Raw genomic sequence first — 22063 nt, forward strand, 5'->3', positions numbered from 1 at the left:
AACACTTTTCTGCGGCGGGATAGATATTTATCCCGCCGCAGCCGCAGTGCAGTGGGGCTCGATCGTGGAGGTTTTTGTGTGCGGTTGCTCGTGGCGTGAGGCTGGCCTGTGGGACCGCTCGGTTGTCGGGGCCACTGGTCATTGGGTTTGATCGTGGTTTGTGGGAGAGCATTTGTGTTTTTGGTTGAGGGCGCGGCTCGACTTTGTGGGTTTCCTTTTAGGTGGGGCATGCGAGGCTGACTTGTGGGCCGTTGGGTGGTGTGGGGTGCCCGTGTCGGGTTCAGCCGACGAGCAACGCGATGGTAGAACTGGGTACTAGTACTAATTTTGTTGGTCAGGTGGTGTGATGCAGCGATGGGTTCCGAAATTTTCTGATTGTCCTAGATTTCTTTCTTGTGGGACCACGTGCTAAAAAAACCTAGTATCATTCTTTTTCTTTGAGAGAAGAGGATCATGTCGACTTTTTTTTTGCGGGGTATCATGTCTGCTTTTTTTTTTCTGACAACTAGGTACCATGTCTACTTTGTTGAAGAAGGAGAACATGTAACATGGCATGATAAAAAAAATCGTGATTAAATTGCCTACCATTTTGGCAAATGTTTTGCGTATGACCGACCGAAGGAAGATTGCGCTTGTCCCAAGCCTCACGATCAATCGTGATCATGCGGCCAGCAACAACGCGCACCCCTTGATTATCAGCATTGCACATTTCTTTTTTCTCCTCGAGCGCAGCTCAGCTTCCCCTGTCCCGGCAGCATCGATCCCATTCCGCACCACCTGCATCGCCACCGCGACCCTCACACCCCCTTCCCTAGGTCTTCCTCCACCCATTCCTTCCTTTCTCACCGATGGCCAACGCTCGGCCCTGCAGCCCTGATCCCTGACGACCATCTCTCATCGGAGATGGGACACAACATGGGGAGTGTTGTGTGGATGGCGATGCTAGAACCAAAATCTGGTTTTGCTGCAACTGGCCAGACCAGAGCTACCACAGGCGGCAGCTTTGGCCATTTTTCTGCAACTGGCCAGACCAACAGGCGCAACCGGTGACACCGACAGCTACCATAGGCGGCAGCTTTGGCCATTTTCCTGCAACAAGTCAGTCCAGTGCTGCAACTGGCGCCGACGGTAGCTATCACCAGGCGACGACGTTGGTGTTTTGCACTTTTGTTGCAACCGACCAGTTTTAATGCTAGAATCGGCTAAACCAGAGCTGCAACCGGCAACTAGAACCAACGACAACCATGTTGCGACGCTGCCGCCGACATTTGTTGCTGCAACCACAACCGTGGATGCTGGAACCAGCAAATCTGGCTGTTGCTATCGGCGGTGTTGATTTTTTTTTTTTGCTAGATCCGTGATGGGTGGTGTTTTGCTATGACCGGTGACGGGATTTTTTCTACAACCAACGACTTATTTTGCATGCTATGTTTCTGCATGTAGTGAATCATGTGAAACGTCAACCAGTCATGCACATGCTTGGCAGGGTCGAGGGAAAAGCAAACACCCGCATCCAACAGGGGGCCTTGGAAGTATGTCTACAACTCGCTTGCTAAGTGGCCTAATAACCCAGGATGGGCGAAGTATATGAAGAAGACTGTAATTTATATTAGTACCTTTTTCGTTGCAGTCAATGAATTGCTACAATGGGCGGGACAACGAAAAAAGTTGCCTTGAGATCCAAAAACTTAAAATGGCATAAATTTAGGGCGTAATCGGCAACTGCCCAGCTCCTGGCTTCTGATCCACGATTTTTATCAAGAAGATGGAAGCAAGATTAAGGAGCCGGATTTGAGGATTTCTTGGCGCTAACCAAACATGCCCTTAGGAGCTTCTTGCCCCTATCAACTCGCTTATGTTTGCATACGATCTCATAGTGTATGGATCAACACCGACAATAATGGTCGGATTATTGCTCTGGTGATCACTCATTATGCACTTAATTGGGACAACCCCTTAATTGAAATAAATATATCATCGTATTTAGTAAAATGTATTGGCCTCACATCTACAACTAGCATGTCATTTTCGATGCTCTTGGCACGGATTTCTTTCCTATTTATAAAGGTTGGAGTTGATGGTGAGTTCACATGCGGAACCAACAACCTTCACCAATAAACAAACACATCTCTACCCACATTGAGAATAGCAACCTTCCAAGAACATACATAAACAAATGTATTGTTACTCACATGTGGGACCTAACATAAATAAATAACTACACTACTACTTTCATGCGAGACCAACACTTATAAATGACACAAATAACAAATGCAAAAATGTGACTCCAACTCAATATAATGCCATTGTTTTCCTTTTTTTTTCAACCAAGTTATTTCAGTTTTGTATCATAGAACAAGAGAATGAACAAATTGTAATTCAAAAATGAAACAGACCTTGTCCTCCTACCTGATCCACGCCCTTGTGGGTCAACTTACCAATGTCTATTTCTCATATGTTTCAACATTCAAAATGTTGTGTCTGTAAAGGACTATGGTCACTTCAGATTCTCCAATGCCTGACGTGTGATCTTTTGTTGTATTTTTGTTCTTTTCAAAATAGCGAACCACACGCAAAGGCCATGTGGCGCCAACATATTTTGACGATTTCCTAAGCCAGTGACCTAACTCCTTGTATTACAGTTTCGTAGCAACACATGGCATTGTGCTAGTATAGATATAATACAACTTGGTCATCCTGATTTCTTACTTGCAAAAAGAGATATGTCCTTCTCCTATTTAAGTTTACAAGTTCAGAGCTAAATTAAACAGGATACAAAGCAAACATGCTTTCACACGCTGGAAGTTTAACTTTAGTCAAATGTGTGTTTGCACCTATCCCTATTTACTTACTACTCCCTCTGTAAGTGATCTAAAAGTTTTATATTAGTTTACAGAGGGAGTACATGTCTTGTTTCTTGTTAAATACAAGGTTTGTCTACGAACTCACTAAATACCGTTAGAAATATGTTGGAATGGTTTTCAAAATAAAAAATCTTTGAAACCTCTTTGTCTCAAGTACTAGGATAAATATGCAAACATGTCTAGTAAGGTGGTTTAGGCATTCCCATGTCTGCCTAGCAAATAATTAAACAACCAAATGCCTTTTAGGCGGTTGTTGTCAACTCTAGACAATTCCCATATTCTTACCTCTGTTTGGGAAGCTAATCCCTTCATCATAAAAATTGCCTTTTGGTCTTCTGTTTTAAAAGTTTTGCTTTTCATGCTTGAATCGTGCAAAACAACAACTAAGCATTTCAGCGCCAAACAAATTAGGATAGGCTAGAGTTGAAACCACCCATGGCCACTATTAATTCTCCTCCCACTCCCATGTCAAGTTTGGTTTACCCCGGCCTTCCTAGACATTATCATCATGCTTATCCTTCTGTTATGCACCAGTGCTTCTGGAGGCATGTGTTGTATATGTCCAAACCACTTCAAACAATGTTGTACAAGCTTCTCTTTAATTGGTGTTACTCCAGCTCTATCATGTTTCGAACCTGATCCTTTCTTGTGTGGCCGCATATCCATCTCAACATGTGCGTCTTTGATACACTTAATTGTTGGACATGTTGACTTTTAGTTGGCCAACATTATGTGTCAGACAACATCGTAGGTCGAGTCACCTTCCTATAGAACCTGTTGTTACCTTTGTATGTGGCACTCTCTTGTCATAAGAGGATGCTACAAGCTTGGCGCCGCTTCATCCATCCAGCTTTTCATCCGATGGCCCACATCTTCATAGAAGGTATGAAGATAATAGATTCATTGGGATTCTACCAAGGTTGGAAAAAGCGGTAGGCGTAAGCGGGGCGGTTGGCCTTTGCCTAGTGCCTAGGCGGTGCCTAAGCACCCTAGGCGCGGCATAGGCGGTAATATAGTTTTTACTCGAAGTGTATTTGTGACTTTTATATGGGTGTTGATATTAATTTAGGGCATATGAATAAGGTAATTACTGGCTACTCCCACTGGAATATAACCTGCCTGGCATATATGTGCAGTATGTGACATGATTTCTTGCTTGGGTAGGAAATTCCTTACTTCCCATGCCTAGACCTTCATTTATGCCCTAGGCGAGGCGTTTCGCCATTGCCTAGCGCCTAGGCGTGCCTAAGCGCCTTCTAAGCACTGCCTTTTCCAACAGAGGATTCTACCAATCATCAATGCTCAAACCACAGGCCATAGCCCTCAAGCGAGGACTGAGATGGCTTCGAGCATCGGAGTTCAGTACCTCATGGTGCAGTTGGATTGCACGAAGCTTGTGCATCGTTGAATAGGGGGGCTATTTTTTCCCCTACCGTGGTTGCTCCTATCATTGGCGATGGTTAGGTAGCACTGTGGACTAGTTTGGTTGATGACCTGGGCGCTTCACGCCTGGCCTGGGCGCTCTCTGGACCATGCCTGGTGTTTGTTTGGATAGTGTCCTGAAAACTACTCCTAGAATGCTTGCCTGGCCTGGGAGTCCATGCACTGGCATTAGCCTGGTCCATGTTAAAAAAAAAACAATTTTGGCCCAGGCACGTAATTAGCCTGACCCAGGCGTCATGTTTCTTTCGCCTGGCCAGCTGCCTGGCACTATAAAGAGTCATGTGCAGTATGGTCCATCGTTTAAAATTTCTTTAATCACTAAATGGCAAAAACGCCACCCAGGGATGGAACCAAACATACATGCCCAGGCTTGCCTGGCCAGGCAAAAAAGGTCCACCACCCCAGGCTCCAGGCAGCACTTTCCTCCAGGCACAATGTTGAGGACTCGATCCAAACTAGCCCTGTATGCGTGAGACAAATAGTGTCGCCCCACAAGCTAGCAAGCATGGCTAGAGTTTGTCCTCCGTCTCTATGGATGGAGAGAACGCACCTCAGTCGACCATTCGATAGATTGTGGATGATGCATCTCTGTTTGAGTTGGAATAAAACTAGTCATGATGATGCCACCTAGAAAAAGCACGTTTGACTCTGCTAGGTTTATCTTTTGCTTCAAGCCACACCAAGTAAACATTTCTGGCAATTTTGCTAACAACTGTGCTCACGTCGACAAAGTTAGCATCTCCCAAACAAACAGGCTTTAAGCCATGCACCCCGTTTCCACCCTATCCAAATCAAGTCTGAGACCAGTTAAGAAAACTTGTTTGAGACATTTATTTTGGGACGGAGAGAGTATATATTTGCGTGATTCTTTCTGTAGCCAGCAGCCCTAGAGAACCGAATAAACAAGCCAATCTCGCAGCAGCAGTTACTAGCCCTTAGCGCAATCAAACTCGTAACCGAAAGCACCATGTCGCCACCGTAATCTATCTTATCCCGGCTAATCCGCGGAGATAAGCCCCATTTTCTCCCTCACCCCCGCCGATCGGTCGACAGAGTCCCGTAAGATAAGATGCTTATCCTGATGAGCCAGCGTAGTTTATCCACGTCCCTTTCACATGCCCCGATACATAATTGCTTGCTCCCGGCAACCAACACATGTTTCCGTCTCTTGCTCCCTCTGAAAACAAGTGTTTCCACATGCGCAAACGCTCCAGACAGTAGGAATGCCCAGTACTTCATTTGGTGATAAGACCGACACTCTCTGTACGGCAAGGATAGGCTTGGTTTTACTTTCGGCGCCAGTCGACGGAAGCCTATCTGAAGCGAGCAAGACGCCCGTCTGCCCACGGCAATGGTTCTTTTTTTTTTCCTCCACCCCTCGCGTCTGCATATATAGGGGGTCCTTCCCTTTGCCGTCCAAGCTCCCAACATCCCAAGAGATAACCATTGCTCCTGCCTCTTGTTCAGCCCTGTGATGGATGAAGCTTGCAACGAGGCTCTGTGCCGTGAGGCCGCCTGCGTTTGGCAAGGAGAAGGAGAAGATCACCCTGACGCTGCTTCTTGCACCTCGCCCTCGGGAACGTCCAGCGGGTCGTCGTCATGCTCATTGGGGTTGAATCTGGGTGATGGGTCGACTTACTCCCCACCTGATGATTATTCTTCGGAGTTGTCTTCAGCGTCGTCGAGCACCTTGCATCTGGACTCCGAGGCAGAGGGGCCTCTCTACGAGCTGTCTTCGCTGCTAGCCCAGCTTCCTGCCAGGTACATGCCATGCACCTTGATAACGTGGAATTTGGCCGTCTGTGTTTCCCAACCTGTATGAAAAACACCAAAACTTTGTCACCCTTTCCAACAACATGCATGCTAACAGGTCTTCGAATTTAAAATGACATGCTCCTAAGTGATAGCTTCTGAGGTTCCACTTTGCACAGGACAAGTATTTAATGCATTGGTTATGAATATTTCCCTAAAATACATACTGAATAACCAGAGAACACAATGTCACGGTTCTTTCCATATAACTTCTATAGAATCCACTTGAAATTGCAAATTATTCAAAAAAGGAGTGCGATCTCTAACAAATAATTTAATTTCCACAGGAGAGGGTTGTCCAAGTACTACCCAGGGAAGTCCCAATCATTCACATGGATATCTAATGCTACATGTCTTCAAGACCTTGGAAAGGAAGTTACCTACAGCAAGAGGATGAAGACATGCAAGAGCTACGCAGCAGGATTAGGCATGAACCAGCGGTCAAATCACTTACCGAGGACATGCAACAAGATGATAGCCAAGAGGCCCTCAAAAAGTTCATTTGCTTGTCAAATGTCCAGAGCAAGCAGCACCAACCTCTTGTACAGGAGTGCCAATTTACCTGCACACCAGAACAAGGAAGATGTACAAATGCATATGAACTCTTAACTAGCTACAACTATAATGCCAGGACTCCACTTCCTATGAACATACAGTACTTACTGTACACTTTCACATGGAAATTCAAACTAATTTCTCATTCTGAGATCAGCCTGATTTCTCTTATGTCTGATTTTATTTTAGTCCATATGAAAGTTAACTGTAAAAATGAATAAAGTGACACTTGGTCCAGTCACAATCGGAAAAACTCAATAGACACAGCTCCTTGTGTTAAACTTGCCCATGATGGTACACCATCTATTCTCTTCTTATACACACGACGCCACAAGTTAGGGGAACCATTTATTAAGGAACGATAAAAAATGTTCCTGAAAGCAACTGTACAAGTATTCTGTGGAAAATCAGTATTGCCATGAATGATTACGATGACATGTTCATCAGAGTCAAGGGCCACAACATTCGCAAAAAAAGGGAGTCAAGGGCCACAAGAATATTTCTATTAGGTTATCACAAGTCGAAACATGTGATTTCACTTGGTGTTTGTCTAAACAAGCTCGTCTGGTTTTCTCTTCTCCTCACCTCCATGAAGTACATCTGTTAACAACAAGAGAAAGGCTCTCATAAAAACCAATGAAACTACTACAAGAGCATGGTTTTAAACTTCAAAACAAAATTACCTGAAGGAGATCAAATTTGCCACTCCAACACCCACATCCCTTTTCCAACATGCACAATGCACAAACCCTTTTGGTAGCCAGCCCTAAAGGATAGTATCACAAAGTTGCGACTCTCCATAGTTCCCAGACCACAATACCTTGTCTTTTGTACATCCCATATATGACATTTCCTAGAATATCTGAAGCTCTCAATCAGCACTCTCTTGCTAAAGAATGCTTCATCATGTCAGTTGGATCACTTGTTGCTTAGCCATCTGGTATAGTCTCCGACCGCGTCAAGATCAGACTGCATAAGCAGACATATAATGCTTGTAAATACATTCTAGTGGTGGTGATGCTTTCTAAGGGAGCACAATGGAAAGATGAAATAAGGTACAAAATCGCAGCAGGGGATTCCCCTACTACATTCCTTTAAAAACAAAGAAGATGAAATAAGGTACAAAAGGAACAGTAAAAATGGAGTTCATTGACGGGAACAAATTCATACATCTTCAGTTAATCCGAGATGATCAAGTAGAGCCCTTATACCACCACCTTTTGAAGCATTAAGGGGAACAATCTCAATTGCATTTGGCTGCTCTTTGATAACACATGCTTTCCCTTCTGTTAGTTCCGACCAATGCTGTGTGAGGACAGAAAAATCTTCGTTCTTGTTGCCAAGGAAAAGCAACTTCTGCAAATGCAAGTAAACCATGTAAGTTCACTCTAAACAAAACTGATCCAAAGATAGGAAAACTCATCATCCTTATAAATGGCACATCCACTTTGCATTTGCCATAGTTACAATAACAAACCTGAATCGATGAATATTCCAAGAGGTCCTCAACTGAAGGCATCACTTTTACCTATGACAAAACCTCAATGTTGGCTCAACTGCTTAATATAGTTGGAAAGGAAGAAAGAGAAGTTTATCTAGCAAAAACCTAAATATTGTACCTTGGTCTCATGGTGCACAGTGTGCAACAAGTTGACAGAAGGATGTTCAAACAAGGTCAAACATTGTTCCTCACAGTATGCAACAAGAGGAATTTTATGCTTCAAGGAGTACAAACATGCCTGCAAATGGAACAAAAGAAATTTAAATATAATACCTGACGATCTTATACATCACTAAAAGGGGCACACAACCATAACAAGTCAAAACTGATATGAAAATGATTCAAGCTCAATGATAGCACATTTCATGCCTAACATCCACATTCACGATAAAGAACTGACAAGACACGAAATGCCCCGCAAATCCTCCTAATAAAAAGAACAGTAGGTAATATTAAAAGTTCGATGGAAGACGAGCAGGCGCAGCACTAAATTTCTGACAGAAGTACGGCAGAAAGTAATCAGCTGACATACTGTAAAAGTGTAAATCACTACCTCCTTGCATATATCCACATCCAAGTTTGCTCTATAAATAAGTTGGCCATGCTCCCCATATACAAGCGAACCCTGCAGCGAACAGAGCAAAATATAACTTTATAAGGGTAAATGTCGATTGAAAAAAAAAACATATTCTTACTATTGCTCAAAGCCTCAAACAAGTATAAAGAATGATAATGACGAGGGCTCCACACTTACTTCCTTCTATCATATCCCCGTCGATTGAAAAATAAACATATTCTTACTATTGTTGCAATCTAAATTAGGGTGCCTGATTCAGTAGAGCAATTGGACACAAATTTTTACTTCAAAATGTCCAGATGTGTCTAATTCAACAAAAAGGGATATGAGTGCCAAAAGAACACTTGCACAAAGCCATGAAGCTTTGATAACCAAACTTCCAAATTCTACAACTATTCAAGTAAGAATGGAGGATGTACCTGTAGAAATACACCAGCTGAATTCTCCGATATAAAATCACCTCTTCCTTCCATATTAAGAAGCTTGAAGGTTGCTATGGTGGAAGCACGGGTCTAATTAAAAGGGATGAAAATCAAGAAAATATTAGAAACATGCAATTATACTAAAAATGCAGCCATCTTATATAGAATATATATGTGCTTTGCTTTGACATTCCTTAGGAAACTTCATAGTGTACTTAAGATTAATATCACAAATAGTCAGCTGCAACTGATCACAAGTTGAAATCATGTTGCTTATTATTCGAATTCCATCTGAAATTAAACTGAACTAAGATGAGAAGCTACATAGAAGCACTAACTTTCATCAAGACTACTTCCACGTACTTTATGCTGTGGGAAAGTTACCCATATCATTGATAATCGGTAATATTGTTAAGGAAAGACTGAGAAGTAGCCTTAACCTCAAGATCAGGGCCATTCACATTGGACGACCGGATATCCTTGCATTCATGACGAATGCTTAAGACTAAAACCCACCTTGCCAGTAAGCATGATAACAGTTACTCCCCGTGATACTGCCTCTCTCAAAGATTCTATTGACTCTGAACGCAGGTGTCCTTCATAATCCACAACAGTACCTTAATAATTTTTGCAAAGAAGTTACTTGCTAGAAGTTGGTAAGATCCAGCATAAACAGTATACTTCTTGATGCTTCATCACCTCACCATCTATATCACATATTATATGGGTCAGTTTCGGCTGATGACCCTCCTGTAAACTCCTTTTCTCTATATCTCTATTGGCCTCTACATATTAAAAGTTCAGAGGTACTCCAGTGAGAAGAAACAGATGGCAACCCTTCACATAAAGAAAAACACACAACAATAGTGTGCAAGGGCGACCTACCATCAGAATTTTCTGAATGACCCATATCAGTACTGAAATGATACGCACTCCTAATGAGTCCTTTTCCTATCCATTCAAGAGTATTTAATATTTTTTCTTCTTCCTGCTCCATCTCTTCTTCAGCCTCCTTGCTGAGTTCATGATCAAAGCCCAATAAATGCAACAATCCATGAACCTGATAAAGATAAATTGGTTAACACAGAATAGGCTCGCAATCAGCAAAGCTATTCCAACACTGAACAATCGCACGGAGGTTCTCTTCATAAGATACACCAGAAGTAGCATCGAAGTAATTATTTGTTCACAGAAGGTAGTCAAGCGATCAAGCCAATAGGCAAAACTTGAAGCTTTATCTTGGTATGCAAATTTCAACTTTCAAGCATAGCACTAATTCAAAATAAATCTCATGAAGTAAATACACACCTAGGGCGTGCTTCGTTTGCAACCCCAATTGCCCAAGCCAACGTTTGGGTAAGGCCGCCTCTTTGGCTAGTGACTGGATTGAGGCCAATCCATTGGTGTGCACTCTGATGTTGCCTACCATTTGCCAACTAGCTCATAGCCAAAGTTGATATGCAAATTTTGGCATTGCAATTGACTGCCAACCAATTAGGCTATTACTGGCAAGTTTCAACATTGCCAAACATTGGCTTGCCCAAACATTGTCACTGGGGCTGCAAACCAAGCACACCTCCATCTTGCTGTTACCTGGTGTGTTGTCAATATTGATCCAATTCTAAGTTTCAAAAAAGATATTGATCCAATTTCCTTCATGTTTAATTTTGCTATTGTGACCGTTCAAACTATAATATGAGCTCAAAACCACCATTATCAGGCATCACTACTGCTACGGTCAATAATAGATCAGACGAAACCTACACAACTACAAAACAGAAGCACACGGGCACCCCAATAAGGATAACACATGTGGTGCCAGAAATAAGTCAAGAAAGACTAACCATGAGAATTCTTATCTCATCAAGAAGTGTATGGCCTCTTTCTTCTGCTTGCCGTCGGGCTGTCTCAACAGAAATTACCAAGTCACCTAGTTGCAGCTGTTGAACCAAAAGCAACAAGTAAATAATAAGATCGGACAGAAACATCTGTAACAAATAAACTAGTTCAACATCAACAGAAACATCTGTAAACGTCTTACAACGGGAATTTGGAGCCCCGGGATATGCTGCGACATTGACAGAACATCCGTCGCGCGGTCTTCACCCCTCCATTCCTTGTTCAGCTTCCTGATAAAATCATCATCACAAAGCAGCAGAGATACCTCAACGCTGTCGTACTCATCCACATTGCTTATGCAGGGGTCTCTGGTCTTGTACTCCGAGTTCCCCAAATTGTGGAATGCCAGCTTCATTGCCTTCCCAACATCCGTTCGAAGTGTTTCTGCAATACTCTGAGAAGCCATTCGTAATTAGTGACACAAGCTAACAATTCAACAAGTCCAAGGAGCGGAAATAGCGAGCGGAGGCTATTATCACCAGGACGAGGGGGTCGTCGGGGAGGGCTTCTTCGATGCCAATCTGCACGCTGAGCTCGGCGGGGCCCTTCAACCTGGCTCTCCTCCGCCTCGGAAACATCGACGGCAACGAGCCGCGCCGCCGTCGTCTGGATATGGGTGACGCGTAGTGCCGCGAGGCGGCGGCGAGGAAAGGGGGCGGGCTGCGACCATGGGGGTGAGGACGCGGCGGCGCCGGCGGCTGCGAGTGGAGCGGGAGAGTCGGGCGCGCTGAAAATGGGGCCGGAGAAGGGCGGAGGAGGTGGTTGGAGGCGAGCGCGCGGGAGAGAAGGCGGTGGAGGCGCGCCATTGAGAGGAAGAGGAGGAGGAGGCTGCGCGCGTGTGCAAAGTCGGAGAGGAGGAAGATAGGGTTAAACCATTCCATCTTTTTCTTGAAGCCACTGTACCATTTAGCGGGGCCGCGGCCCAGAATTGCGCCTCGCTCTAGGCGGGCTCGCTAGCTCTCTAGTTCTCTTGATCGGCTGGGTTTTTTTTTCCTGCTCATTCCTCTCTTATTGGCTGATGAAAAAACCGTTTTTTTAATTTTGAAAATTTTGATGACATCAAAAAGTGTTCAGGTGATTTCTAAGAATTGTTCGGGAATTTAAAAAAGGTTCAAAAATTTTAAAATATTTAAAAATTTGATTGTTTTTGGAGATTTAGAAATGATAACGAATTTGAACGTGCATTTAGAAAGGCTTGTGAATACAAAAAGACAAATTTAAATAAATTTCATGAGTTTGAAAAATGTTTCTGAATTTGAGAGAGTTTTTGTGAATTTTAAAAAAGTTCATGAATTAGAAAAAAATAGTGAATATGAAAACAGTTCAGGATTTTTTTTAAAAAAGTTCATGAATTTGGAAAAAGTCCACAAATATTAAAAATGTTCACGGAAATGAAAATGGTTCAAAAAATTTGAAACTAAAGTTTAAAAATGAACCGAAACAAAAACCGAGTATAATATTCAGCAGAAAGAAACAGAAAAAGAAAAGCCAGACTAGAAGCATCTAAAATCTTCCCAAAAACGAAATGGCCCAATTGTTGCCCTGCCGGGCCATCCGCCCCACATTGCCTCTGCACGTCGCGTGATCTCCAAAGTTTTATTTTCTGAGCGAAAGGTGATCGTTGCAGCGTGGGTTAGACCATAAAAGACACATGTGTGAGAACCTGTAGGGGCTAACTACAAGTGACGAAGTATTCGGTGCCATAAGGGACAAAGTATTTGAATATGTTTTGACGTCCGAGTTGTCATAATTTATGGAGGACCCTCCATATCCAACCCACAAGCATTTGTGCTTGAAGGTTGGGGGCATTTGTTTGGACTGCACGTCATCTGCCAACTGTTCACCAGGGAAGTTTCATCCCAGCCTCTTTCTCCCTCGTGCAATCTGATCAATGACATTGTCGTCCATACGGTTGTCATTTCCGTCCCTGCCAATGACACACTTGCATTTCCACCGGGTAGAGCGCCAATTAATGGTCGTCGTGTCGTTTCGCGCCTGCATACAGCAAATCAACCTTCATTTCTCGCTGGTGTGAGCTCCTTCGGGAGTACATATAACCACATAGCTCCCATCACCATCGCCGCCACACTCACTCCCTAAGTCGGACGCCACCTCGCCCACTCTCTTCACCCTCCCCGTCACGGCCACAATCACCCCCATTGACCTTGTCGGTGCGGTTGTGCCTTCCCCATGGACCTTTCCACCACGAGACCGAAGAGGTATGCGTTGAGAAAAAGTTCTAGAAGAGGGTGTGGTGTTACTCTGAGTAAGTCAAGGAGGAAACACACCATAAAGTTGAATCAACTGTCGGTCGTGCCCGCTTCCCGTCGCCCTCAAGTACTTCGACCACATCTCAACAACCACCTGCACATAAATGGAAGCCGCGCTCACGCCAATCTTCAAAAATGTGATCGTACCCACATCTAGGACGCATGGATGTTCGTTGACCACGGGCGTCTGTTGGCTCCCCCCCTTGAGGGGCCAGGTCGGCCCGCTTGTGCTTTGAGCGGTGACCCTTAGGAGAATAAGTCAGGGTGTTCAGGGCCTTGTGGGCAGAGTATCTCTTTCGAGGAGAGGATGGAGGAGACCTTACCGTGGTAGACGGCTGGGCTCCGGGCAGATTAGGAACGACGACCACTTTAGTGCCGTCGAGGCTCTCTTGATAGAAGAGCCCTGATGACCCACAAGTATAGGTGATCAATCGTAGTACTTTCGATAAGTAAGAGTGTCAAACCCAACGTGGTGCAGAAGGAAATGACAAGCGGTTTTCAGCAAGGTATGCTCCGCAAGCACTGAAATTATAAGTAACGAGTAGTTTGATAGTAAGATAATTTGTAACGAGCAAGTAATTGTAATAGTAACAAAAGTGCAGCAAGGTAGCCCAATCCTTTTGAGGCAAAGGACATGCCAAAATGGTCTCTTATAATAAGCAAAGCGTTCTTGAGGGTACACAGGAATTTCATCTAGTCACTTTCATCATGTTGGTTTGATTTGTGTTCGCTTTTTTGATAATTTGATATGTGGGTGGACCGGTGCTTAGGTGTTGTTCTTACTTGAACAAACCTCCTACTTATGATTAACCCCCTCGCAAGCATCCGCAACTACAAGAAAAGTATTAAGAATAAATCTAACTATAGCATTAAACTTTTGGATCCAAAACAACCCCTTACGGAATAGTGCATAAACTAGGGTTTAAGCTTCTGTCACTCTCGCAACCCATCATTTAATAACTACTCCACAATGCATTCCTTTAGGCCCAAAATATGGTGAAGTGTCATGTAGTCGATGTCACATGACATCACTAAGGGAATCACAATATACATACCATCAAAATATCGAACACATATCAAGTTCACATGATTACTTGCAACAAGATTTATCCTGTGACCTCAAGAACAAAAGTAACTACTCACAAATGATAATCATGCTCAAGATCAGAGGGGTATTAAATAGCATAATGGATCTGGACATATAATCTTCCACCAAATAAACCATGTAGTAATCAACTACAGGATGTAATCAACACTACTAGTCACCCACAAGTACCAATCTATAGTTCCGGTACAAAGATTGAACACAAGAGATGAACTAGGGTTTGAGAGGAGATGATGCTGTTGAATATGTTGATGGAGATTGCCCTCCCCAAGATGGGAGAGTTGTTGGTGATGATGATTTGCCCCTCCGGAAGGAAAGTTCCCCCAGCGGAATCGCTCCACCAGAGGGCAAAAGTGCTCCTGCCAAGTTCCGCCTCGAGACGGCGGCGCTCCGTCCCGAAAGTCCTCTCCTTATTTTTTTTCTAGGTCAAAATGACTTATATACCAGAAGAGGGGCACCGAAAGTGGGCCTGGGAGGGCATTGTTGGGGAACATAGCAATAATTCAAAATTTTCCTACTTGTCACCAAGATCAATCTAGGAGAGACTAGCAACGAGAGAGAGAGAGGGGAGTGTATCTTCATACCCTTGAAGATCGCGATGCGGAAGCGTTACAAGAACGCGGTTGGTGGAGTCGTACACGCAGCGATTCAGATCGCGGTCGATTTTGATCTAAGCACCGAATAACGGCGCCTCCGCGTTCAACACACGTACAGCCCAGGGACGTCTCCTCCTTCTTGATCCAGCAAGGGGATAGGAGAAGTTGAGGGAAAGCTCCGGCAGCACAACGACGTGGTGGTGGAGCTTGCGGTTCTCCAGCAGGGCTTTGCCAAGCGCTACGGAGGAGGAGGAGGTGTAGGAGATGGGGAGGGGATGCGCCAGGGTAAGGGTGCGGCTTCCCTCCCACTCACCCACTATATATAGGGGCAAGGAAGAGGGGGGCCGCCCCCCTCAGATCCCATCTAGGGGAGGGGCGGCGGCCAGGGAGGGGAAACTTGCCCCCAAGCCAAGGGGGTGCCCCCTTTAGGGTTTCCCCTCAACCCTAGGCGCATGGGCCCTAGGGGGGAATGGCGCCCAGCCCACTTAGGGGCTGGTTCCCCTCCACATACAGCCCATAGGGCCCTCCGGGTAGGGGTGGAAAGTGGTAGCGGATAATCCGAGATATCCGATATTCGTATTCGAGAAAATGCCTATTCGTATCCGAAACATCCGCATCTGAACCAAAATGGAAATGGAAATTGTCCGTATCCGAATTTATTAAACAAATACAAAATAAAATATGGTAGGAGATTTTGACACAAATATGGATATGGAAGTGGATATATCCGTATCCGAAGAAGATTATGGGAGGTATTTTGTTAAATTCTAGGCCCAATATTCCAATTATCCAACATAAAAGCCAAATAAGTGGTTAAATTTTACTCTTTATATGATTAAACTTATAAATTATTATGCATTACAATAGTATTTATTCATAAACCTATTTATCATTGACTTATTGTATGTTGCAAGTTGATTATTTTAGGTCACATAGCTATCGACTAATTTACTTAAGCAACATGTTGATATTATTCGTATCCGTTCCGAATCAAGAAAATATCCGATACGTATCCGTATTCGAATAATATCCGAGCCGCATCCGTATCCGAGAACATCCGTATTTGGATTCGTATTCGTTTTGAAAATATGAAAATGGAAGTGGTAAGAGCACTATCCGATCCGCATCCGATCCGTTTCCACCCCTACCTCCGGGGCAGGTGGACCCTCCCGATGGACCCCCGGAACCCTTTCGGTGGTCCCGGTACAATACCAGCAAACCCCCGAACACTTCCGGTGACCGTATGAGGACTTCCCATATATAAATCTTCACCTCCGGACCATTCCGGAACTCCTCGTGACGTCCGGGATCTCATCCGGGACTCTGAACAACCTTTGGTAACCACATACTATTTTCCATAACAACTCTAGCGTCACCGAACCTTAAGTGTGTAGACCCTACGGGTTCGGGAACCATGTAGACATGACCGAGACATCTCTCCGGCCAATAACCAACATCGGGATCTGGATACCCATGTTGGCTCCTACATGTTCCACGATGATCTCATCGGATGAACCACGATGTCAAGGATTCAATCAATCCCGTATGCAATTCCCTTTGCCTATCGGTATGTTACTTGCCCGAGATTCGATCGCCGGTATCCCCATACCTCGTTCAATCTCGTTACCAGCAAGTCTCTTTACTCCTTCCGTAACACATGATCCCGTGACCAACTCCTTAGTCACATTGGAGGGTGAGTCCCCCCGTCAAGCTGTGGATGCGGGCGAACGTCTTCCACCCTCGATCGAGATACATCACACTAGGGGCTGGGAACACCACGCTGCCGGGGTTTCTGATCCACGGGCACCTATGGGACCGGCGGACCGGATCCCTTTTGGTTCGGCGGGGGGCGGAGGTTGCGCAAAGAGCAAATCGAGGCGAAGCTCGCGGCGGTTGGTCGTGCAAGGAGTAAATCGAGGCGAAGCACGCGAGCGATTTACCCAGGTTCGGGCCGCACGGATGCGTAAAACCCTACTCCTGCTTTGTGGATTGGTATTGATTTCTAGCTCGGGAGCGAGATCGAGCGTGAGTGTGTGGAATTGCTGAACCTCTCTCTACGTTGCCCCGGGCCTCCTTTTATATGCTCAAGGGGTTACCGACATAGGGCAACGGAGGGCAAAAGTGGAAAAGGGTGCCGTGGGTAGGCACAGCTAGGTGCTGTAGTAGGCACAGCTAGCGGCTACAGTGTTATCATACCTAACCCTGACGGCAGGGGACAAGGGCATTAAATGCCCGTCTGTGTCGCCTAGACAGCACCGAAAGGGACCGCTAGGGACGCCACCGTCTTGCCACGATGGTTGTCTTGTCAGCGCCTGCGTGCCACCGCACGCCCCTAGCTACACAGCCTCCTGCCACGTGCGCTTGGGAGGGGCCCCGTAGCGACACGTGGGTGGATGTGCTGGAGCACGGGCGTGGAGTGGGGGCTTGCCGCGGCAAGCGCCTTGCCGTGGCCGTCGACTTGTCGCTTCCGGGAGCTTGTCGCTCACCGGGCCTTGTCGGGGCGCGTAGCGCGCCGCGCAAGTTCCTTGGAATGCCTTGGACGGCCTTCCCGGCAAGCTCCTCTTGCCGGGGTCTTGACTTCTTCCCGGCAAGCTCCTCTTGCCGGGGTCTTGTCTTGAGTATTTTGTTCTTGAATGGTCTTCAAAGGGACCACGGAGGTTCTTGGCGGTGACCTGGCAGGCCTTGCCGCGGGACGCTGCGACTGCCCGTGCACAAGTTCGGGGTACTAAGGGTACCCCTACTTTAGTACACCGACACACATTTAGCTCATTATGATGATGCATTACTGAGTGGGCCCAGAGATACATCTCCATCATGCGGAGTGACAAATCCCAGTCTCGATTCGTGCCAACCCAACATACACTTTCAGAGATACCTGTAGTGCACCTTTATAGCCACCCAGTTACGTTGTGACGTTTGGTACACCTAAAGCATTCCTACGGTATCTGGGAGTTGCACAATCTCATGGTCTAAGGAAATGATACTTGACATTAGAAAAGCTTTAGCAAACGAACTACACGATCTTGTGCTACGCTTAGGATTGGGTCTTGTCCATCACATCATTCTCCTAATGATGTGACCCCGTTATCAATGACATCCAATGTCCATGGTCAGGAAACCACGACCATCTATTGATCAACGAGCTAGTCAACCAGAGGCTTACTAGGGACATATTACGATCTATGTATTCACACATGTATTACGGTTTCTGGTTAATACAATTATAACATGAACAATAGACAATTATCATGAACAAGGAAATATAATAATAACCATTTTATTATTGCCTCTAGGGCATATTTCCAACAGTCTCCCACTTGCACTAGAGTCAATAATCTAGTTCACATCGCCATGTGATTAACACTCATAGTTCACATCGCCATGTGACTAATACCCAAAGAGTTTACTAGAGTCAATAATATAGTTCACATCACCATGTGATTAACACTCAATGAGTTCCAGGGTTTGATCATGTTATGCTTACGAGAGAGGTTTTAGTCAACGGGTCTGCAACATTCAGATCTGTGTGTTCTTCGCAAATCTTGATTTCATATTGTAGATGTTGCTACTATGCTCCACTTGGAGCTATTCCAAATGGTTGCTCCACTATACGTATCCGGTTTGCTACTCAGAGTCATTCGGATAGGTGTTAGAGCTTGCATCGACGTAACCCTTTACGCCGAACTCTTTATCACCTCCATAACCGAGAAACATTTCCTTATTCCTAAGGACAATTTTGACCGCTATCCAATGATCCACTCCTGGATCACTCTTGTACCCCCCTTGCCAGACACGTGGCAAGGCACATCGCGGTACACAGCATGGCATATCGTATAGAGCCTATGGCTAAGGCATAGGGGACGACTTTCGTCCTTTCTCTTTCTTCTGCCGTGGTCAAGCTTCAAATCTTAACTTCACACCTCACAACTCAGGCAAGAACTCCTTCTTTGACTGATCCATCTTGAACTCCTTCAAGATCATGTCAAGGTATGTGCTCTGTGAAAGTCTTATTAGGCGGCTTGATCTATCACTATAGATCTTGATACCCAACATGTAAGCAGTTTTACACAGGTCTTCCTTTGAAAAACTCCATTCAAACAACCCTTTATGCTTTCTAGAAATTCTACATCATTTCTGATCAACAATATGTCATCCATATATACCTATCAGAAATGTTGTAGTGCTCTCACTCACTTTCTTGCAAATACAAGTTTCTTGCAAACTTTGTATAAACCCAAATGCTTTGATCGCCTCATCAAAGCATATGTTCCAACTCTGAGATGCTTGCTCCAATCCATAGAAGGTTCGCTGGAGTTTGCATACCTTTTAGCATCCTTAGGATCGACAAAAACTTCTGGTTGTATCACATACAGCCTTTCCTCACGGAGACCGTCAAGGAAACTTTGTTTTGACATCCATCTGCCAGATTTCGTAAATGAAAAATGTAGCAACTACTAACACAATTTTAACAGACTTTAGCACTGCTATGATTGAGAAAAGTCTCATCACAGACAACTCCTTGAACTTGTCGGAAACTTCTTTGAGACAAGTCGAGCTTCATAAATGGTGACATTACCATCAGCGTCTGTCTTCTTAAAGATCCATTTATTCTCAATGTCTTGCCGATCATCGGGCAAGTCCACCAAAGTCCATACTTTGTTCTCATACATGGATCCTATCTCGGATTTCATGGCTTCCAGCCATTTGTTGGAATACGGGCCCACCATCGCTTCTTCACAACTCATAGGTTCATCGTTGTCCAACAACATGACCTTTAAGACAGGGTTACCACTGAGAAGTTGTACACACCCTTGTCGACCTACGAGGTTTGATAGTAATTTGGTCTGAAGCTTCATGATCATCATCATTAGCTTTCTCTTCAACTGACGTAAGTGCCACATAAACATCTTTCTGTGATGCGCTACTCTTTGGTTGAAGTGAAGGTTCAACAACCTCATCAAGTTCTATCTTCCTCCCATTCAATTCTTTCGAGAGAAACTGTTTCTCGAGAAAGGACCTGTTCCTAGCGACAAACACTTTGCCCTCAGATCTGAGATAGAAGGTATACCCAATCGTCTTGTTTGGGTATTCTATGAAGATACAATTTTCCGCTTTGGATTCGAGCTTTTTTGACCGAAGCCTATCGCATAAGCATCGTAGCCCCAAACCTTAAGAAACAACAACTTTGGTTTCTTGCCAAACAATAGTTCATACGGTGTCGTCTCCACGGACTTAGATGATGCCCTATTTAAAGTGAATGTAATTGTCTTTAATGCATAACCCCCAAAAATAGCGGTAGATTGGTAAGAGACATCATACCCCATATCCGATAAGGTTCAATTACGACGTTCGGACACACCATCATGCTATGGTGTTCCAGGCGGCGTCAACTATGAAACGATTCCACTTTGTCTTTAGTGATTGCCAAACTCATAACTCATATACTTTCCCTTTGATCAGATCAAAGGAACTTGATCTTCTTGTTATGATGATTCTCAACTTCACTCTGAAATTGCTTGAACTTTTCAAACATTTCAAACTTATGCTTCATTAAGTAAATATACCCATATCTATTCAATTCACCGATGAAGGTGAGAAAATAACGATATCCACCGCGCGCGTCAACACTCATCGGACCGCACACATTAGCATATATGATTTCCAACAAGTCACTTGCCCGTTCCATTGTTCCAAAGATCGGGGTTTTAGTCATCTTGACAAAGAGGCATGGTTCGCATGTGTTAAGTGATTGAAAATCAAGTGACTTCAAAAATCCATTAGCATGGAGCTTCTTTCATGCGCTTTACACCAATATGAGGTAAGCGGCAGTGCCATATGAAAGTGGTACTATAATTATCAACTCTACATCTTTTGGCATCAGTGTTATGAACATGTGTATAACTATGACCAGGATTCAATAAACCATTCACATTGGGTGCATGACCATAGAAGGTATTATTCATGTAAGTAGAATAACCATTATTCTCTGACTTAAATGAATAACCGTATTACAATAAACATGATCTAATCATGTTCATGCTCAACGCAGACACCAATGCAAACGACATTTATCTAGGCTCAACACTAATCCCGAAGGTAGAGGGAGTGTGTGATGGTGATCACATCAACCTTGGAAACACTTCCAACACACATCGTCACATCGCCCTTAGCTAGTCTCCGTTAATTTTGTAGCTTTTGTTTCGAGTTACCAATATTAGCAACTGAACCAGTATCTAATACCCAGGTGCTACTAGGAGTACTAGTAAGGTACACATCAATAACACACATATATCAAATATACTTTTGTTGAAGTTGACAACCTTCTTATCTACCAAGTATTTGAGGCAGTTCCGCTACCAGTGACCGTTCCCCTAATAGAAGCACTTTGTCTCGGGTTTGGGTTCTTGGGTTTCTTCACTAGAGCGGCAACTGGCTTGCCATTCAAGAAGTTTCCCTTCTTGCCCTTGCCCTTCTTTGAAACCAGTGCTCTTGTTAACCATCAACACTTGATGCTCCTTCTTGATTTCTACCTTTATGGCCTTAAGCACGATGAATAGCTCCGGGATTATCTTCCCTTGCATGCTATAGTTCATCACGAAACTGTAGTAGCTTGGTGATAGCGACTGGAGAACTTTTGTCAAGCACTCTCTTATCTGGAAGATTAACTCCCAATTGATTCAAATGATTGAAGTACCCAGACATTCTGAGCACATGCTTACTGGCTGAGCTATTCTCCTCCATCTTGCAGGCAAAGGTCTTGTCAGAGGTCTCAACCTCTCAACACGAGCATGAGCCTGAAATACCAATTTCAACTCTTCGAACATCTCATATGTTCTATGGCGTTCAAAACGCTTTTGGAGCCCCGAATCTAAGCCGTAAAGCATGGCACACTAAACTATTAGGTAGTCATCAGAACGTGTCTACCAGATGTTCACAACATTGACAGACGACGCCAAAGGGGTTGGCACACCGAGCAGTGCATCAAGGACAGAAGCCTTCTATGTAGCAGCGAGGACAAT

The 22063-nt window shown here is 44.5% G+C and overlaps 2 protein-coding genes across 2 annotated transcripts; one reads left to right on the forward strand and one right to left on the reverse strand.

Moving 5' to 3' along the window:
• The first annotated feature begins 5485 nt into the window (after positions 1 to 5485).
• Positions 5486 to 6830, forward strand: LOC125539906. Its single transcript, XM_048703444.1, has 2 exons — positions 5486 to 6068; positions 6407 to 6830. The coding sequence occupies exons 1-2, from the start codon at positions 5782 to 5784 to the stop codon at positions 6726 to 6728; spliced, it is 609 nt and encodes a 202-aa protein (XP_048559401.1). The 5' UTR covers positions 5486 to 5781; the 3' UTR covers positions 6729 to 6830.
• Positions 6831 to 7009: 179 nt separating this feature from the next.
• LOC125539905 (endoribonuclease YBEY, chloroplastic-like) lies at positions 7010 to 11969 on the reverse strand. Its single transcript, XM_048703443.1, has 13 exons — positions 11553 to 11969; positions 11216 to 11467; positions 11019 to 11114; positions 10060 to 10234; positions 9879 to 9959; positions 9691 to 9791; positions 9172 to 9264; positions 8729 to 8800; positions 8294 to 8413; positions 8152 to 8202; positions 7845 to 8030; positions 7358 to 7643; positions 7010 to 7274 (listed from the first exon to the last, which is right to left on the reverse strand). Exons 1-12 carry the CDS (start codon positions 11952 to 11954, stop codon positions 7593 to 7595), a joined length of 1680 nt encoding a protein of 559 aa, XP_048559400.1. The 5' UTR covers positions 11955 to 11969; the 3' UTR covers positions 7010 to 7274; positions 7358 to 7592.
• Between the last annotated feature and the right edge of the window lie 10094 nt (positions 11970 to 22063).

The sequence above is a fragment of the Triticum urartu genome, chromosome 2 (assembly GCF_003073215.2).
Source record: "Triticum urartu cultivar G1812 chromosome 2, Tu2.1, whole genome shotgun sequence".
NCBI classification, from domain to species: Eukaryota; Viridiplantae; Streptophyta; class Magnoliopsida; order Poales; family Poaceae; genus Triticum; species Triticum urartu.